The 20,400-nt window shown below is 35.2% G+C and overlaps 2 protein-coding genes across 4 annotated transcripts; both read left to right on the top strand.

The window, feature by feature from the left end:
- Positions 1-273: 273 nt before the first annotated feature.
- LOC147549552 (polyadenylate-binding protein RBP45-like) lies at positions 274-5,149 on the top strand. Of its 3 annotated transcripts, none has more exons than XM_086666685.1 (7): positions 274-760; positions 1,270-1,747; positions 3,968-4,023; positions 4,101-4,231; positions 4,325-4,421; positions 4,550-4,732; positions 4,826-5,149. In XM_086666685.1, exons 1-7 carry the CDS (start codon positions 473-475, stop codon positions 4,826-4,828), a joined length of 1,236 nt encoding a protein of 411 aa, XP_086522811.1. In that variant the 5' UTR covers positions 274-472; the 3' UTR covers positions 4,829-5,149. The 3 variants fall into 3 exon arrangements, with proteins under 3 accessions (XP_086522811.1, XP_086522812.1, XP_086522810.1); XM_086666686.1 differs by having other exon boundaries at positions 4,550-4,728; positions 4,825-4,963; XM_086666684.1 differs by lacking the exon at positions 4,826-5,149 and having other exon boundaries at positions 4,550-4,738.
- Positions 5,150-17,317: 12,168 nt separating this feature from the next.
- LOC147549551 (uncharacterized) lies at positions 17,318-17,662 on the top strand. Its single transcript, XM_086668321.1, has one exon. The coding sequence runs from the start codon at positions 17,318-17,320 to the stop codon at positions 17,660-17,662; it is 345 nt and encodes a 114-aa protein (XP_086524447.1).
- Positions 17,663-20,400: the final 2,738 nt, after the last annotated feature.

The following is a 20,400-nucleotide window of genomic DNA, read 5'->3' as shown; positions in this document are numbered from 1 at the left end:
TTCCGACAAATGGATGACCCTTCGCCGGAGGAATCATCTGGAAGACGGTTTTTCCTAGAGAGAGAAGAGAGAAACACGAATCTCTTTCTGCCCAAGTGCGTAAAAGGGCAACAAAGCTTAACTTTAACTGTTTTGATGGACGGAATTTGCCATGGAAAGGAGGGTAAGTTGAATTACCAATTAAAAATGGGTGTAAATTCGAAGAACATACGAAAATTTGTTGGACTCAAGGGAGGTGTTTGTAAATACCAATTATTTCTCCTTATCTTCTCCTTCCGCGATATGTCTATTAAGAGGCCCAGACCACTTCCTCACCATCTTCTTTTCCCCCTTGCTCTCTGTCGTCCTTCATTACTTTTTCTAGGGTTAGGGTTTCCGTCAGATTCCACCGCCCTTCATTTCATTTCGTTCGGTTTCCACACTACCGTAGAAATCCTTATCTACTCTTTAGTTAGATTTAGGGTTTTATAACATGATGCAGCAACCAGCAGGTGTTGTTCCTCCTCCAATGACCCAACCAACGATGGATCAACAACAACAACAACAGTGGATGATGATGCAGGCTCAACAACAAGCACAGCCTATGTGGAACCAGCAGCAACCGGCGGCGCTTCAGTCGCAACCACAACCACAACCACAGTCGAATTATACATCTATGCAGCCTGCAAGTTCTGATGAGATTCGTACGCTTTGGATCGGAGATTTGCAGTACTGGATGGATGAAAGTTATATCCACAGTTGTTTCTCTCACACAGGAGAGGTAATCATTTGTTCATCTTTGATCTTCTCTCAATTTCGTAATGTGAATTGATATATAGCTTAACTTGATATCTGTTATTAATGGACAATCGTCTACTTTCTGTACTATTTGATGAACCAGGGAAAAAGGGTTGTTGAGGGAATAATTTATATTTTAGATCTTAATGACTGAAGGCTGGTTCACCATTCATGGTTATGGGTTGACCTAACTTTTCATTAGCAGTAGTTTTGATGAGTCGAAAAAGATAATATCTCTTGTAATTCTATAAGATTAGCGCCGAGGTTAGAGAAAATCATGGTTGTCTGAAGGGAATTATAGCGAGCTCTTAAGAAGAGTTTCTGTCTTGTATAAATTTATGCCATACGAATGAGTAATAAGTTCACTTTTGAAGTATAGTTATTCTTTTAAATCTAATTTCTTTCGTTTCAATTATGTGTGTTCTTGAGTGCTTTTTATTTGCATAAGAGTATCTAAATACTGAGATAAATGATGTTTCTTTCGTCATATAGGTTGTTTCAGTAAAAGTTATCCGGAATAAGCAAACTTCACAACCAGAGGGTTATGGATTTATTGAGTTTGTCTCACGTGCTGCTGCTGAGAAAGCTCTGCAGACATACAATGGCACACTCATGCCCAATGTAGAACAAAATTTCAGGTTGAACTGGGCAACTTTCGGTTCGGGCGAGCGACGTCCTAATGATGGTGCTGATTTTACTATATTTGTTGGAGATTTGGCCTCTGATGTTACTGATTACATGTTACAAGAGACGTTTAGAAGTCACTATACCTCGATTAAGGGTGCAAAGGTTGTAACAGATAGAACCACTGGGCATTCAAAGGGATATGGGTTTGTTAGATTCGGTGATGAAAGTGAACAGGTTCGGGCTATGTCTGAAATGAATGGAATGTTCTGTTCAACAAGGCCCATGCGAATTGGACCAGCTACTACCAAAAAGAATGTTGTTGGTCCTCAGACATATCCAAATGGTATGCTTTAAAAAAACAATCTTATTTGCTCCCATATCTCTTATTTCTACCATATGTTGGTGTTAAAATATCATGATTTACTCTTCTACTCTTTAGGATCGGTTATCTTTTTGTCTTCTGTTCGTGTTTAATGTTCTTATATTTTGTGCTAGAGCTTTATTGGAATTTTGGCTGAATGTTTGGTTGCTTGAGTCTGATCTTCCACGCATTGGTCTTAAGATTATTTATTCCATCAGTTATGCACTTGAAGATTATGGAAATTTTCAAAGTCATTTCCTTCCAGTACTTTCCATTGTAAGATTGGGAACTTTTTAATTCATTTAAGAGATGGAAACACTTACAAAACTGATCTTGTCTCGAAGCAGGATGCCAAGAGGCTCTCTCAAATAGGGGCCTGGAACTGGTTTCGGCTGAAATGCTTTCCCCTTTAGTGCGTGGCCTCGGTTAGGTCAGTTTTACTTTTAATGTCTGTACATGTCCTTAAATTTACCTCAGAACCATTTACGCTACTTTCTCGTATTCCTTTTTCTGATTATTGGAATATCTTTCAGCCAAGCTAAATTTCAGTTACCTTTTCAAATTCCATTATTCTTTTATCATTTATTTTTGCAAGGCAAATTAGAAATGTTGCTTTTAGTTCTCTGTAAATCAGTTCCTTTTCCGCAGTTATAGTAAATAATTGCTCACAAGGTTTTCTTTCGTTTCTGTGTTCCTTTCTGATTCATGTTTCCGTTTTTATTGTCCTGCTCAAAAATTGACTCCGAGTTTACCAGAAGTTTTGCCAAAACTCTAGTGCCAGAACAAAACTCGGGTCATGTTTATAATTGTGTACCCAGCCTTTAGCTCTCCAAGATTAGTGTTATTGGTTGTTCTGAACTTCGCAAGTCCTTTCATTTATCAGTTTCTTCAGTTCTGAATTTTTGTTTCATATGTATCTTTGCTTGGCAGGAAGAATTTGTGGTTACTTCATTAGTTCATTATATCCAGTTGAACTCTAAGTTCCTGCTTTCGTAATTGTAATGATTTACTATCATTTTGTTACATATGTTCTTGCTAAAAATTGACACTGTAATGAAATTATCTCCTGTAAGGTAGGACGTACTCTATTTGAGTATAGAGTTTATTTTCCATTGATCAGATTATTATTCCAAAACATCTGTTCCTTTGTGGACATGCACATGGACAAAGGAGGTCGCAAGATCGATGAAAGACTTTAAGTTAAATCTGTCTTTTCTGCTGTGTAGCAATCCTTATCAGTTGTAGGATGCTACTAGTTTTAAATGGCACATATAATCCCTGACTTTTTTGTGCAAGTTGTCAAGAGTCAGTTTGGTGCTTACGCAATTTTGGAGTGTGCATGAATTCTCTGCCTTCATGTGGACAGCTTGCCTGCAAATTGTTCTCTAGAGAGTTTAGTACTTATTCTGCGCCACTTGGAGTGGTTTCTGCATGGACAATTTGATTCTTGAGTACTCAAAGTTCTGTTTCTAGCACAATTTTCTTCTAGGCGTACCAGAATATTTTCTGAATAACTTAAATAGTTGCCCTCATGCAATTTTTTAGATGATAATTGAGCGTTTTGTTTTAAGAGTTACCAGGGATTTGTCACTTTAGAGTGCACACACAGTTTGACTTTGACCTGATAATATATTAATATAGCCTTGATAGTCTGCTTATTTCACTAGTTCATTTTCTTAGTTATTTATTCGCTTGTTTTGTTATGCACTCCTTGTGAATCTTAACATCATTGTTGAAAATTTAGTTACTAATCTAAATAATGAACTTCTGACAGTGTGAGAAGTATTTATTGAACTTTGAGTCTTAAACAAGGTTATGCCTTGGTTGGTTCCTCATGGAGGCTACCTTATTGAAGCAAACCATTTTGAGGCCTATTTTATGGGTATTTTAAAGAGAAAAGAACACTCTGTTATGACAACTTGATGTTTACCCTGGTTGAAGTTTTGTTGCAGAAATCTTTGTGATGGTTTCACTGATATTTGGTTGTACACTTGGTATACGTATCTTTATGTGGTTTCTGACATATTGATTTAGATTAGCTATTAGTATTCTCACTTTTTCAGTTATATTATCTAGACAGAGGGTTCTGCCTGGTAGGTATTATTTTTCTTTCATATCCCGTCCTGCTGGGTTTCATCTTGGTGATGTACATCGTTTCTCATTCATAGTTCTTCCTTTATCCTCTTGTATAATTATTTGCAGCTTCGTACCAGAGTGCTCCTGCAACTGAGAACGAGAATGACCCAAATAATACAACTGTGCGTACTTTGCTTCATTTTAGGTGTTGGACTTATTGTTCGTACATGATTATAACTTGTTCAATATTTGCCTACAGATATTTGTAGGTGGGTTGGATTCAAATGTTACTGATGACCATTTGAGACAAGTTTTTAGCCAATTTGGGGAATTGGTGCACGTTAAAATACCAGTAGGAAAACGTTGTGGTTTTGTTCAATTTGCCAACAGGTTAGTTCTATTTTTCCTAATATTCTATGATACCGAACCATCAGATATTTCGGCTTTCCTCATATGATGTTGTTTCCAAATTTTATTATCTAGAGCTTGTGCTGAGGAAGCTTTATTAATGTTGAATGGAACTCAACTGGGTGGACAAAGCATTCGACTTTCATGGGGACGAAGCCAAAACAATAAACAGGTTTTTTAGTTAAACCCATAGCTTTTCTCCTTCGTTAATCAATCTTGGATCTCCACTCTCTATACTAAGTTCACAATCTCAATTCTCTACTCTCTATGCTAATTTTACGCATATTATTATTATAACAGGATGCATCTGCTGGAGTGGCACCGCAGCAACCAGATCCGAACATGTATCAGTACGGAGGGTATCCTGGCTACAACCAAGGCTATCAAAATTACGGATATGCACCACCACCTCCACAGGATCCAAACATGTATGCATATGGAGGGTATCCTGGATATGCAAATTATCATCAACAACAACAACAGGTATGAATCTCTACATGGTCACATTGTTCTTATGCTATTCAACTGGATCAGTGTTTATGGTGCAACCCTAACAAACTTTTTTTTGTTATGCAGTGATACACTGTTCACTTTGGGGGAGCCTACATACGGGTAACATCTGTTCACTTTCTCTAAATTATTGAAGGCGAGAAGGGGAGGTATCTGTGTATCGAAGAGATGATATATTATCCCCCCATAGCTGGGGGTTTGCTGCTGTTTTACTTGGTTTCTTCTGAGGTTTAGGGCTATAGATAGCCCGTAGACAATTTCTTTATGGTATTATTTCTTTTGGATGTTGAACTTAATCAAACTTCTTATGCTTGTTATTGCTTTATCTGTTACTGTCTTCAGTGTTCAAATTTAAACTATGGGAGTTGAAATGAAAGATGATTTGAAATATGTATTCTGGTTTTGGTCCAACTTTACGTAATCGTTGTCATAACAATTTGGAGTTGATGTTGTGTTCAAGGAGATCATGTTAGTTATATACTTACATGACATTTCTGTAGTGGTAGTTTATTTTTGCATTAACTTGTTTGGTTTCTTTCCCCTAATCTTCATCCCCACCCTTCTCAACACTACTCGGGGTATTCCCATCACCACCAACCACTGTCTTTACCTTGTTATCTATCCTCTCTCTCCACTTTTCTCTCTCTTTTCTTTCTCTTTCTAAAATCCGGTGAAGGGAATTCTCGGGAACCCCCTCCTCTGTGCCATGGGGTAATCCCTTCGTCAGTGCATGGGGGATTTCGATTTCTCTTTTCACAATTTCCAGCGAAAGGGAAAAGGGAAGAGATAAGAAATAATAATGGTGCTGGTTATTACAGGGAGTCCTTAATGTGGTTGTTGTGGCTAGAAGTGGTGAGAGTGAAGATGAAGATAAGAGGTTAAAAATCAAACAAAGTTGATATTTAGGTGCTGTTTGTTTTTTTTATTAAGTCTGAATCTGAAAAACTGAATCTGAAAAATCTGAATCTGAAAATACTGAATCTAAAAAATTGAAATAAAATGTTTTTTTTTTCCATCTGAATTGATAAGTCTGGAATTCGAAACTGACTTTTATACCCTTATCTATAATATAAAACTCATTTATCCTCTCCCAAACTCAAAACCCTATCAGCCTCCCTCCCAATTCCCAAACTCAATACCCAAGCAGGCTCCCTCCCAATTCCCAAACTCAAAACCCTAGCAGCCTCCTTCCCAAACTCAAAACTCTAGCAACTTATCTCTCTCAAACTCAAAACCCTAACATCATATCATCTTCTCTCAAACCCTAGCAACCATTATTTCTCAATCACTATAAAGACTATAATTCTCCATCACATTACAACCATTATTTGAAGGTCCAGTAATGGTGTTTGTTGTTGTTTGCTCCGCCACTAAAAGCCTACATCGAACCACCACTCTTTCCACCGCCGTCGCCGGCAGCCATAGTAGCAGGAATAATCTCAATTGGGGCTAAACTGGAAGAAAGTGAACCCCCACTACCAGATTCATTGATCTCACCAGAAGTAGGTCGTTTCCTCTTGTTCTTCTTGGTATTTTCACCATTTCCGCTACCACCTATGCCGGTACCACCACAGACTTTGTTAGTTGCCGGGTATTCTTTGGAGTTTTCAAGGTGCCATCGACGGACATAGCAATAGCAGGAACAGTATCAGGTCGTTTCCGTGCGATTTAGTGGTGGTGCGATTTAGTGGTGGTAGTTTTGGTGGCGGCGGTGGTGGTGGTGGCAGAGAAGGGAAGAAGATGGATATAGTTATGAATTCTAAAATTTAATAGGGGTATATTTGTCTTTTGCAATTTTTCAGATCTTGGGTTCACTTTCAGACTTCTTTTGAAGTCTGAAATGTCTGGTCATTAATTCAGCTAATTCAGACTTTTATTCAATTCAGACGAAAATTCAGATTTTGCTAAATACAAAAACAAACATCTGAAATCTGAATTGGATTTCAGATCTGAAAATTATAAAAAACAAACAGCACCTTAGACTCAAAATAAAGTTGTCCCCTAAATTCTATTTATTGACCAAAACTTTTATTTCTAGTAGAATATCTGGGATGCTTCAAAACCCGAACTCAAAAGAATAACACTGAAGATTACCACTACAATCATAAAGTTGAATAGAGGATCTCTAGTTTCTACCTAAAATAAAACTAATTAGAAATGACATTAAAATTTGACACATAGGGAAAATAGGAATTGGAGATGTTTTTGTGTGGAAAACAATTACATTTTGTGGAACGGAGCAAATACCCTTTTGCATCAGTTTAAAGACAACAAAGTGTGGGCAAGATCAGATCTACATGTTGTATATTTGGAAGACTTATTTTTTCAAACTTATATTAATAAATAAAATCATTTTAAATAAATAATGTTGACAAGAAGTCTTGGGGGTCGATTCTTATTTTGAATAAATAATGTTGTAGATGGGAGTTAAGTATTTAAAGAAAAAGAAAATGTATTCCAATTATACGTCCCAAACATAAATTACATTTCCAAAATGAATGATCCCTTACCATTGCCACGACATGCAACTAAATTCTTATAGTACGAAAAAACGCAAAATTTTCGAAGTTGTATTTGTGTTTCTCGCGCATTGCTGATTTATCTTTGCCATGAATAGTATGATCTAGAAATTTTCTACCTTTGACACACTAGAAGGTGTGATGGGATAATTATATTGAGCAGTCAGATGTCGATAACCACTGCGGCTTAGAAGCAAATTTAGAAACTTCCATCCAAGAGTCTAGCTTATGTACATAAACCTATATAGTACTAGGATTTTATTCGCGGGGTACGGTAGAAGTCTCTATAACACTATCTACTTTAGGAATAAACAAAATGTTGTCTCAATTATGAACTATTTTTGCACATGGGCATGTAACCCGGTTGGTTGTGCCCTCCCGAAAAAATATCTCTCAGGTTGGGGTTCGAGTCTTAGAGCGCTAAGTTTACTTCAAAATTCTTGTAATTTGTATATATAATGTACGAAATATTTAACCACCCATGCACTTACAGATCTTTGTGAGATATTGTTAGGGTTCTTTTTAACTATAGAAGGAAGGGATATTTCATGTAACTATATCTTTATTCTCTCTTTAAGATGTATCAATGTTATGTAATATATTCTTGATTTCATGACATGGTCTATGATGTTTAAAAGAAACTATGAACTATTTTTTAGATTAACATCAAATTCTAGAAAAATGTACATAGGCTAGACAAAAATGTCACCCAAAATTGACATGTAAAAGTGACCAGCGGTTGAGATTTTCGGGAGGTTTTAGAGACAGAAAGGGCACGTTTGGAGAGTAAAAATTAAATCCTCTCTCACTATTTCTACTTCTATAAGATTAAGTGAAATTTACATCAAACTTTTTATCTTTCACAAATTACCATTCTGGAGATTATTTGAAGTTGATATAAAAAGATGAAAAAGAATTAGTTTAAGATTTTATTAGGAGACAAATAGGCACGTACGGATGGATAATGGCAAATTTAATTAGAAAGAGGTGAAAATTGTGTGTAGATGGACAGCCAAACACGGTATAGGACATGGGAAGGACAACGGACAGACAAACACGGAAGAAACAGCAAGCAATCTTAAACTCTCTCTCCTTAAATATAAACAGATTTGACTCTTTTTCAGACTTCGTATCAGAAAAAATGCTGGCCCCAATCCATTAAGGCATTAACTAGGAAAGAACAATCCTTTATTTCATTGTTCCCACTCCTCCCTTCACTTCTATTTGCCGGTGGGAAATTGCCTTTCCTTTTCTTTCTTATAATTAGTGGTGCTCAAAAGGCCGGGCCGGGCCGGCCCGGCCTTTTATAGAACGGTCCAGGCAGGGTTGCGGGCCGGGCCGGGTTGCGGGCCGGGCCGGGTTGCGGGCCGGGCCGGTCCCGGGTTAGCTAAACCTATGGCCCAGCCCGGGACCGTGACTTGACCCAGGCCAGGCTTATCCGGGCCGGGCCAAACCCGGGTTTGACCAGGCTAATCTGTTTTTTTTTTTTTTTTCCTTTTTTTTAATATGAAACTCAATTAAAACTTAACTAATCCTAAAATTAAATTAAAAAGTAATATTACAAATATAAAACTATTTGTAATAGAACTTACTTAAAAGAAAATAAAACTTATCACGTAGTATTAAAGTAATGACCAGGGGCGGGGCTACATAGGGGCAAGTGGGGGCACGTGCCCCCACATCCCCTATGTATTTACTCTTTACACCCAAAATGCAACAACACAGATATAATCCTTGAAGCACTCATTTACACTCATACATTGGCTGCTGGTGAATTGGTGGGATTGAAGCAATGCAGTGATTGTGCTGCACCAGATCACGGGTTTGAAACCCACCTACCTTCATTTTTTTTTTCTTTTATAAAAAGTTAAGCTAACCTCACATACTAAGGTTTTTTAAGACTTACTAATAATTGAATTAACTGCTCTGCATCAAACATCTTTTTTAACAACATAAATATCTTCGTAATTTTTTCATATTACTAGTTCAAAACGAGAGGATATCAAAAAAGAAGTTGATAACACTTGCTTTCGTTTATGATACAGATAAAAATGTTTGTTTGTTGCTCCATAGGTATTTCAATTTATAAGTCATAGATCGATCCACAATTATTTTCAGGTAAGAAAATTGTTAAAACTAACTATGATATTAAATGAGAAATGTATGGATAAATGATAACTTGCGCTTATGATGAAAATGATACAGTGATGTGATAATTATTATAATGATATAGAATCAACTTTTACAATTATAGATATGTATTGGATTGAACGAACCACCGGAGGTATAATTTTTTAGTACGTATGTTTGATTTTTTTAAAGAACTTTGACTAAAAAGTGCCCCCATTGATATAAATTTCTGGCTTCGCCACTGGTAACGACTATATACCTAAACAAATCGAACTTACCTAAAGTAAATTAAAACAAAATGGAACTTACTTAAAAAATTTATAGTATTTACTAAAAATTTCTTCTCTTACTCGAAAAGAAAAGATTTTCTAAAACTTACACAAAAATGGTTTAATGAAACTTACCTATATTCTTTTTATATTCTCTAACTTAAAAAAGAAAAGATTTTCTAAACTTTCATAAGGATATCTCATAAAAAAAAAAAAAAAACTTACATAAGGATATGAATCCTTAACATAAATATAAATATTTATTTCTATCTCAACAACTTACCTAAATTTATTTTTTAAAAAGATTTTTTAAAGCTTACCAAAAATTTCTTCTCCAACTTAAATTTCTAAATAGGATATAAATGATTAGGAGGAATAGAAATATTTAAAGAAAGAAAGAAAAAGGAAAAAAAAAAAAATTTGCCGGGCTTTTCCGGGCCGGGCCGAGCCCGTCGGGCCCAAAATAGGGGCCCAGCCCGGGCCCGGGACAGAACCCGGGTTGACCTGGCCCGTTTTCCGTACGGGCCAGGCCGGTCCGGGCCTGTACGGAACGGGCCCAACCCGGCCCGGCCCGGCCCGGCCTTTTGAGCACCTCTACTTATAATACCCGTGTTAAAAGAAAGAGTAGGGATGTAAAAAAATCACCAATTTAATGGCTCTTAAAGATTATTAAATATGAAATTACTAAAACGACAATAACCGATGATGTCTAAAATAACTTTAGGTGAAGATTCGCTACATCAAATGTTGAATTGCTTACCGTAAATTTAGGACATAACCTGCAAAGAACTCATAAACTTCTCGGACACTCAAGTCAGTATGGTGTTCTTGCAGTTAAAGAATTGAGTTACAAGTCAGAGTTTAGAGATTGGACCTTTGATTTTGTAGTTGTGATATTAAATATTTTGGGTTATTTCTCAAATGGCCCCCAACTTTGTGACCAACTTCCTGCCTAGCCCCCTAGATTAGCAAAAATACCCATATTGACCCCCTTTTTCAGTTACCGTTAACTTTCCGTTAACCAGTCATCATTTCTCTCTCTTCCATCTCATTACCTCGCTCTGCCACCTCACGTTACCGCCACCTCATCATCTTCTCCGACGAAGGTCGCGGCCGGCCAATTTTCCGGTCGGCGACCTTCAAACATAAAAAAAAAAAACTTCAAATATATATTTTTTTGTACCATGACGATTAAATATGCTAGTATAAACATCACCAGATATAATCGGAAGAGAGGAGATCAGATCTGAAATACGAATTTATTTAGAAACCATTTCTGGACCAGGTCCTAATCTTTCTGTACCAAAAACTTCAACAAAATCATTTGATGATTTCTTCTTCAAATCATTTGATTTCTTCTTCTTAATCACATTAAGTGATTCACCACGTTTCAAAATCGTTACTTGACCTATAACGATATTGTTTTTCTTCACTGGTTTTACTACATCTTCAACAGACGATGATGATGATGATTTCTTTGAAATCGATGGTTTTTTGGTTGATTCTGACTTTCTAGAAATTTTAGGGTTAGGGTTAGCAGAATAGTAAGATCTACGACGAGTTAAAACAGGTTGCCCTAATACTCTCATCCTATCAATTAAACAATCTTGAGGACGTAAGATTTCTGTACCCTTGATTAATAAACCCCTAGACAGAAAGAAGATATGATGAATTTACCGAGTTTCAACGACATGTACTTTACCATGACGATTAAATATACTAGTATTGAAAAATTATGCATCTCCACCATGAGTACATCTATGAATAGTTTACATAGTCTTAGAAGACCATTTGGACGGTTTTAGAAAACCCTTTGGATGGTTTTTGCCGACCTTTAAATGGTTCATTACAGCCCTTTAGATGTTTTTATGAATTAAATAACACATCACGAACATGCTTCTCTCTAAATCTGTTTTAGAGAGAGGAAAGAAAAAAAATATTTTTAGAGAGAGAGAGAGGAGAGGAAAAAAAGGTTTTTTGTTTTAATGTTTGAAGGGTAGACCAGAAAATTGGCCGGCCGGTGACCTTCGCCGGAGAAGATGATGAGGTGGCGGTAACGTGAGGTGGCAGGGAGAGGTAATGAGATGCAAGAAAGAGAAATGATGACTGGTTAACATAAAGTTAACGGTAATTGAAAAAGAGGGTCATATGGGTATTTTTGCTAATCTAGGGGGCTAGACAGGAAGATGGTCACAAAGTTGGGGGCCATTTGGGAAATAACCCAAATATTTTCTTATTTGCATATATTTCGTATTCAATAAATTGTATTTTTGATCTTGTAGATGTTTTTATGGAAATTTATCTTCTGATGGACTCTTGACGCCTTTCCACTTCTACGCGATCACAGGGATAAGTTGCAGCGGAATCAGGAGTCGTTGGATGAAGAAAGACGGATCTGGGTGAAACACACGTCTAGGGGCCACTGTTGCTAAATTGTGGCGCGACACAGTGTATCGGTTGCTCTTCGATATTGTTTCGATGCATCGCGCACTATGGGACTAAGGTGCATCATGCCTTCGGATTGCACCATGTCACCCTCTTGAAATGCATCACATGTCCTACTTCTTCAAATGGGTCTCAAACTTGTCCCGAGCGTTGACCTAATGTTGGCCCCAACTTTGATTTTGCTTAGTTTATCCGTCCAGACTCCGATTTGACTTTCGTTTTCACCTACGGGTTAGTCTTGGACTTTAATTTTCACCCATATATTGATATTACTAATTTATCAGAATTTCCTTGACTCCAAATGACCAAAATGCCTTTTGTGTACCTTTTGACCGTTTTTTCGCACTTAATCCCATAAAACACACGTAATCAAGCAAACCAATCATTTTATTATATAAAGACTCCAAATTGACTAACTTGCCTAAATTAAATGACTTAGATAAGACATTTTCATGACCCATCAATACCCTCCCATATTTCGTGATTTTGAAGTATCAACCCAATTTTCGTAGACCTCCCTGCTTATTCTGGATTCAGAGTAGACCTCGTTGTAGTTAGACATAGGAAATGGCTTAAGGCGCCTAGGACACTCGTGCCAACCTCCCAATTCTGGACTTAAATGACAGATTTCTTTCCCGTTGAGATGTCCTGCAATTTATACTTGAATTCCTTTTCTATCTGCTTGCTTAGTTATTTCAATAACTTTTTTCATTGCCTTTCGAAATGAAACTCTATTTTTGAATTGTCCGGCTATAAATTCTGCAAGAATATTAGGGTGTTCGTCGGATTCACCTCCCCAATGACTTGAATACGGATCGACCCGTACTTTTGAGTCTTTATTTGACTTTTTGACTCGGTCAATTGATGACAAATATTTGGATCATCAATAACAATTCAAAAAATCACGTTTACATCTTAGTACTTTATTCCCTCCAAACCTATCACAGTGTTTTTTATTAACTGTTTTTTTTTCGTATTTTTTTTCAAAACGTTTTTTTAATGTAATTAATTGTTTTTTTTTTTTACTTTTTTTTTTCTTTTGTATGATGAATCTGATCAGGTTATGCTGTGTTTAAGAAAAAAGACGTTTTTCCACAATTACTTAAATAACAAACTCAAGGTCAATTTGTGGACAACCAATTATCTTATATGGATAACTATTTTATGTGGGCAACTAGAAAAATTAGAATTTTATATGAACAACAGTTTTTAAGGGGACACAACTCTATTATTTTTCACTCTTGTCCGCTAAGAATCAGAGTTTTTATTTTAAGTTCTCCATATTTTCTTCCATAAACCCTATATATTATTTTTCTTCATCACCACCAAAATTTGTAGAGAGAAACTTTGAAAACATTGTTGATCATGGCACCAAGAAAATCAAAGAAAACTGTAGAAGAATCTTCTCTAAATATGAATTGCATGTTGAACAAAACCGACCCAATCCATGGTAGATCGGGTCTTCTTCATGAACCCTAAACCCCTTGAAATCAAAAAATAAAACACTAGGAAGTTAATCTTTTGGTACCAAAACAACAAGCAGGTCTGCTTGTATTATGAAACAAACTAAAAGAAATTTAACTATATTTTCGTGGAAAACTACAAGAAATATGCCCATATTTTCGTAGAAAAACCCCTGAAAAAAGTAATAAATTTTCGTGAATTTTCCACGAAATTCTAGTAGTCGTCTCTTTCTCTTCGAATTTTGCTCATGAAATCGTTTTCGATTCTTCCAAACTACAAAAAACGAAGATACAAAATAAAATAATAAAAGTTAGAGTTTTACCTCATCAATATCATTAATTCCTACTACAGAAACGACTAGAAAACCTTCTTTCAGTGGAGATTAAGGGGGTTTATCTTCCTCATCCATCTAAAGTTTGACAATAGTGAAGTGGTAAAAATTGTATTTTCTTGTAATAATCGTAAAAGAATAATAATAAGACTAACAATAAGAAGAAGAAGGAGAACATTAACGACAATTAAGTTTTCTATTTTTGACTATTGTATTACTTAATGGTCCTCAGATTAGTCACTGTTTTAACATTTAAGGATCGTCCCCTTATTAAATCAAAGTCAATAAAATCAAACATAGTGGATTTTCACTAGACTCAAGGATAGTTGTCCATATAAGATAATTTGTTATCCATATATTGGCATGAAAATAGAGGAAACCAGATAAATGAGAACAAAGTGAAACATGGGTATACACATATGAGTAATCCCAATTTTCGAAAATATCTTTTTTTTTAATCAATTTTTCAGTGGGTACTAAGGTTTTCCGAAACTACTAAAAAGTATGACTAGTACAACGTTCGATTGAAGGACACATTATATTAAACATGTTCTTTTGCAATTTATGAATTAGATTTTATCTGTGCAACCACAATTTGATCTTCAACCTAGGAGGTCGCACAATATCAGTCTTCACACCAAACTGACAACTTTGTTCGTCTCTCTCTTACTTCGTGTTTACTGTAAAAACAAATGGTAAAAATAAAAAAATATATCATCATTGTTGTTGTTGTATTGTTATCACAGATTTCAGAGACATTTTTTTCTAACCATATTTTTTTCTAATGGGAAAAGGTCTTGGCCTGATTTTATTAAGACGAAATATTGACTACATCAGTTGCCAATTTACTTACAATGCAAGAAAGGATGATCAGATACACTCAACTTTGAGTTACATTATTTATAAAAGCAAGTTTTGCAAGTAAATGAGCACTATTATTCATGATTCGAGCACAATGCCTAAACTCTAGTTTATCGAAATTCTGCGCCGCCAACTGAACATCTGAAACTATATGTTATATTCTCAACGAAGGTTGTTCGTTCACTGCCATACAGGCTAAGATAACTTGCAACGAATCCCCCTCAAGGTGTTTCAACTCATTTGTCAAGCAGATTGTTATTTTTGCTCATAGTTTCCCCCACCATGACATCGGTCAATACCATAACTTCAGTTTTGGCTCATAAAAATGATCCTTCATGATCCCTGGCCACAACATCAACAACTGCCAACCTTTGTTTAAACGATGCGTCAAAATTTATTCTAATATCACTTACATAAGGAGGAAACCAACCGCTTGAATTATCTTCCAACTGTAGCTCAGTCCCAGTTGTTTCCAAGCTACATTCTCTTCGCCACTTACCATTTTGACTGCCTGTTAAACAATGCCATTTACACATGGTAAGGTATTACCAAAGATATGTTTATTTCGAGCCTTGCATAAACACTGGATGGTGTATATTCTCAACTTCAATTTGTTGACATCAATTTCTTCCTTTAACCATTTCAGCAACTCTTTCTTGAACTCTATATCTCCATCAAGCGTAAGGGACAGTATGGAGCAGCTCTAAACTTCCATTGCACTTCTATATCTCCTACACAAATGATCAATAGTCTCTTCCTTCCTTTTCATTAATGATTTAATGTTTCTTATACCTTCATTATTTTAGTTTTACTTCTAATTAGATACACAATTACTTATACTAAAAGAATCTTAGAATTAGCTCAAAATATTAAATTGTTATCACCAAAATTACTTTGGACACCCTGAGAATAAGGCCCGTTGTAACCGTACCACCCCATTCGAAATCCGAACATGTTGCCACTTAATACTGACAAAAAGGAAGAAAAATAGGGTTTACACATTGGTGCCATTGTTGACTTTTGAGTTGACATTCAGACAATATGTAAACCTAATTTTGAAATCCATTATTGCTTTCAAGTCATGGTGGCTTGTGTCACAAATCATGTTTGTGAGTTTATCCAAAATGGTAAGTGCCGTCTGCCCGTCCATAGTTCCTAAATTTAACCTATATCTTATTTACTTTCTAAATTATTTTGGATCTAAACAAATTTGAAGTTGTATCATAAATTTCTAAGAAGTATATAATCAAGATTCATTAAATTGCTAAACTTGTTTAAGGTAGATGCATGTTCTATTAATTTCGCACGTGAATTTATCTAAAATTGAAATTCCATACAATTCTTCAATTTAAGTCGGCATATTCAATTAGAATGACGGTTCGATATAGATAATCAGTGTCAAGCTTTTCTAAATAGTAACTTATCTAACTAGTAGACTAAACAATGGATAATTTAGTATTTTTTTCGAAAATGGGGGTGTGTAGTAACCTCCATACTAAAGAAGAGTGAAGAAAATAGTGTATCACTTAGGAAGGCCCAAAAGTTTTGAACTCATCGAAAATTCGAGTAAATTCATTGTCAATACCATTTACATAGAGCACTCTACTAATAAGTTTGTCTTTTTTTCACTTATAAAGATTGTAAACTCTTAAATTCATTAGCAAATGTCGATGATTAAAAGCAAATTGTCATATACAACTAAACTAAACGGAATTACTGAACTAGAAAGATATATATTTAATCGAACGATCATGTACTAAATTGTAATATATAATGTACATATAGAAGTCAAATAAGCAAAAAACCATATATAACGCAAAATCTCTTCAGATACCACACAGATGAAACCTCCTTAGAAACCACCGAGGCATCATCAGGTCGCAGTAGTATAATTTTAGATTTCAAAGGGTTGCATCACATACGTCAAATGCCCACGTCTTTCTTTAGCACAACAACTTGTTGTTTAGGGGTTGATTTATTTTTATTATTCCAAATTGTTTAATGGTTGATTTCTTTATATCATGGCATGAAAAAACTAGGGAGACGAAATGAAACAAGCCAGTTTCATTTCACTAGTGATTAGTACATCTGATTCTGCTTCTTGATGTCTAATAAGGGTCACTTAAATTTATTTCTTAAATTAAGACATGACGTTTGTCCCCAGCTCACTATCTTATTTCCCCCTCTTACCTCCATTATTTGATTTTCTTATACACCCACAACTATGACTTCACATGCATTACCATTGAAAGCTTCATCTTTCTCTCTCCGACTCTAACTTCTCTCTCTCTCTCTCTCTCTCTCTCTCTCTCTCTCTCTCTCTCTCTCTCTCTAGAATTAGAGATGATCTCTCATTCTCTCTCTCAACCCATTTGACCCCACCACCACCAATATTAATCATTTTATGAACATGTATATATATTGAAGTACTCCTCACTAGTTTCTCAATCACTTGTTAACAGCTAACTAGCTAGCAAGATCTACTATTCCTCTGTTTCTCTCTCTCTCTCTCTCTCTCTCTCTAAAAGAAATAGTGGGAATGAATCAATTGATGGGTAGGAAGGGAGTTTATGGGTATACAAAGATGGAAATAGAAGACCCAGAAGATATGAAGCATAGAAAAGCACAATTTATGATTTATAAAACAATGAAACAAGCTGATTTTAGAAGAAAGCAATCTTCTTCATTGAGAGTTAGAATTTGTAGATTGAGAATTAAGATTGGAAGTAAATTGAAGAGGTTAAGGAAGAGTATGTTGTTTGGTGTTTCAGTTGCTAGAGTTTGTGTTTCTAAACAATTTATGGGTCCTTTGAAGAATTGGAAACGTTTGCTTTTTAATGGTAGGCAGAATTTCTCTAATACTCTTCCTTCTCTCCTCAATTGACTCTCTCTCTCTCTCTCTCTCTCTCATCTCTCTTCTTTGTACTTTTCTTGATTTTGTTTGTACTTTGTTATAAAGGAAAGGAATGTGATGGTTTGTTGAGTTTAAAGTTTATATGAAAGAACAAATATATCAATTTACTTTTAATTTTGGGTTTAATTAGTTTTTGAATTGATATTGAGATGACATGATTTGATCAATTTGACACTAATCAAGGTCTAAACTATATTTACTTTATGATTAAGACTAAAAAGATGGGCAAAAGTACTTGATTAGTGATTAGAGCTCCACATAATAGATTTAGGTTGTATACTTAAAAAATGCTTGAAAACGATATCCTAAGAACGATGTACAACTAGCGAAAAACTTTGAATTTTCTATACGAACATAAACAATGTATAAGTACTAGAGGTATCCTAATTGTTTAGAGTAACAATTTTTCTAATGTCTCGTCTCCCGTTGAATGACATTCCCAAAATATGAAATAACATTTCATAACATGTTTGTAATTCTCCTTTCTCTTGAATGTAAAGTTACAAGTTTTACCCTAATATGACATATGAAATTCTGAATAATGTCATGGCACACTCTTCGGTTAACAATATGCTCATCCTAATGACATAGGAATAATGCCACTCTCTTGGATTAACAATGTTCTCACCCCAATGACATAGGAAGCCACTCTCTTGGATTGACAATATTCATTACATAATTCTAGTTAATAACTAAATGGCAAAGGAATCTCATTATCTCACATTTAAAAGTATAAGTTGTCAACATGCCATCTATATTTAATATAATTTTCAGCCCAGTTATAGTTCCATCATTACTCTTTCAACATGGTGAGGTTTGTAAAAGTTCTTTATCTCCAAGAAGTTTTTTGACCTCTTAACAAAAAAGAAGAAGTTTTTTTTTGGCCAAAAATCAAGTTTTTATAGATCTTTGTTGAATTAATAATCAAATTTAAAACCACCAATTTATGGCTCAGTTGGTACTGCGGCTACTCCAAAACCCTTGTGCCAATAGTTTAGTTAGCTTTTAGGTGTCTTTTTATTAGAGTTTAAATTAAGCGGTTATTGTGTTTATCATATAGTTCTACGAGGATATAACACGTGTCTAATGGAGACAGACAGTTCTAATTCTCAACCTTTGAAGATCAGTTTGGGAGGTATAATCTTAGTCATTGAGGATAAGTTGGAAGATGTAATCTTAATCATTCAAGATAAGTTTGAGAGGTATAATCTCAACCCTTGAAGATAAGTTTGGAAGATGTAACTTCACTTCTTGAAGACAGTCCACCACCCTTTGGTGTAATGGTAGGACATCTCTCTTAAGCCCATGAGATCTTGGGATCGAGTCTCAGTGGAAGCAGTACCAAGATTTATCCTATGTAATTTAGGCACTAAAAAAAATAGATGTTGTCGGACTTTAGGCTCTTTCTTGTCGGGCTTTAGGCCTCTTTAATTATTAGTTTAACTTGACCGGTTAGCGTGCTTATCACACTTTAATGATGTGTCAATGCCTTGTAAAGGCTAACGTAGATCGTAGTCGATTCCTCAAAAGAAAAAAAATTCTTGAAGACAAATTTGAGAGGTGTAATCTTATCTATTGAATACAGAATTATATTCTTAAAAGGATACCTTTTTCCCTTATTATATAGATATGACATTGTTTGAGTCTAAGATTTATCATTTTATCAATTTGACATAAAACATGTATTATTGTCGGGTCTAGTTCCCTTACCATGTTAAGTTTGTTAGAGCATCTCCAATGCACTACTCAATCTTAAAACTTAAGTGCCACCAAGGACTTTAGAGTTTTTTTTGAGAAAAAATTTCTCTAATGCAAAACTCAATTGATATCTTAAGATGATGTGAAAGCATTAAGTTTTAAGATGTCTCAACTAAAAATTCTATTTTTGAGATCTCTTTTGAGAGTCTTAAGTGTCCTAGTCATCAAATTTAATTTTTGGACCAATAAAAAGTCTTTCTTTCTCAACCACTTTTTCCTATTAAATGTATGTGTGACATGTATTAGAGTTTTTTAGAGTGTTGCATTTGAGAAGGACTTGAATTAGAGACACTTAAATTAGCCACATAGGAAGGAGAATCTCAATTGAGACTCAACACATAAGCCAATTAGTTTTTTTTTTAGTTTTGCATTGGAGATGCTCTTACCTTACCAAATTTACTATCATTTGGGTAGAAGTAATAAATTATCATTATATTGTTGATCATTCATAAAATAATACCCTCAGCTATCTGGCATTATTCTCACAGTGTGTGCACACCAACAGGATTGACTAACATGTTTGCATACTTCCAAATGTGGTTTAGGTATAGAGGTGAGTTTTATTCGAGAAGAATTATTCTTCTTGGAAATCTATACCTTATTGCAAACATTTGTCTACATCCATAATGGCTTTTAGCAATCTTAAAAGACCAAAATCATGTACAAACATATAAAAATATAGAACTTAGGAAAGCAGAGGGACAATGGACATTGATCCACTACAAATCAGAGATTTGCTCGCTAATCACTAAAGATTTTCACCATTAGAATCTTAAAAATGAATAGATACGGGAAGGGGTCGTCGTGAATCCTACGCATTTGGAAATTGGGTTGAAAAAAACTTGTTCCTGACTTATCGTTCATATGTTTAGGTCACGTATTAAGAAAAATCCCTTAACCGTTTTTAGTGGACACTAAAGTAGGTCTAAGTGGTTAAAACAAATAAATAA

Source organism: Eschscholzia californica, unplaced genomic scaffold (genome assembly GCF_041429995.1).
Source record: "Eschscholzia californica isolate CP2 unplaced genomic scaffold, dmEscCali1.0.p SCAF_3, whole genome shotgun sequence".
Classification (NCBI taxonomy): Eukaryota; Viridiplantae; Streptophyta; class Magnoliopsida; order Ranunculales; family Papaveraceae; genus Eschscholzia; species Eschscholzia californica.
Note: the sequence above shows the minus strand (reverse complement) of the source record. Positions and strands in the feature narration are given on the sequence as shown.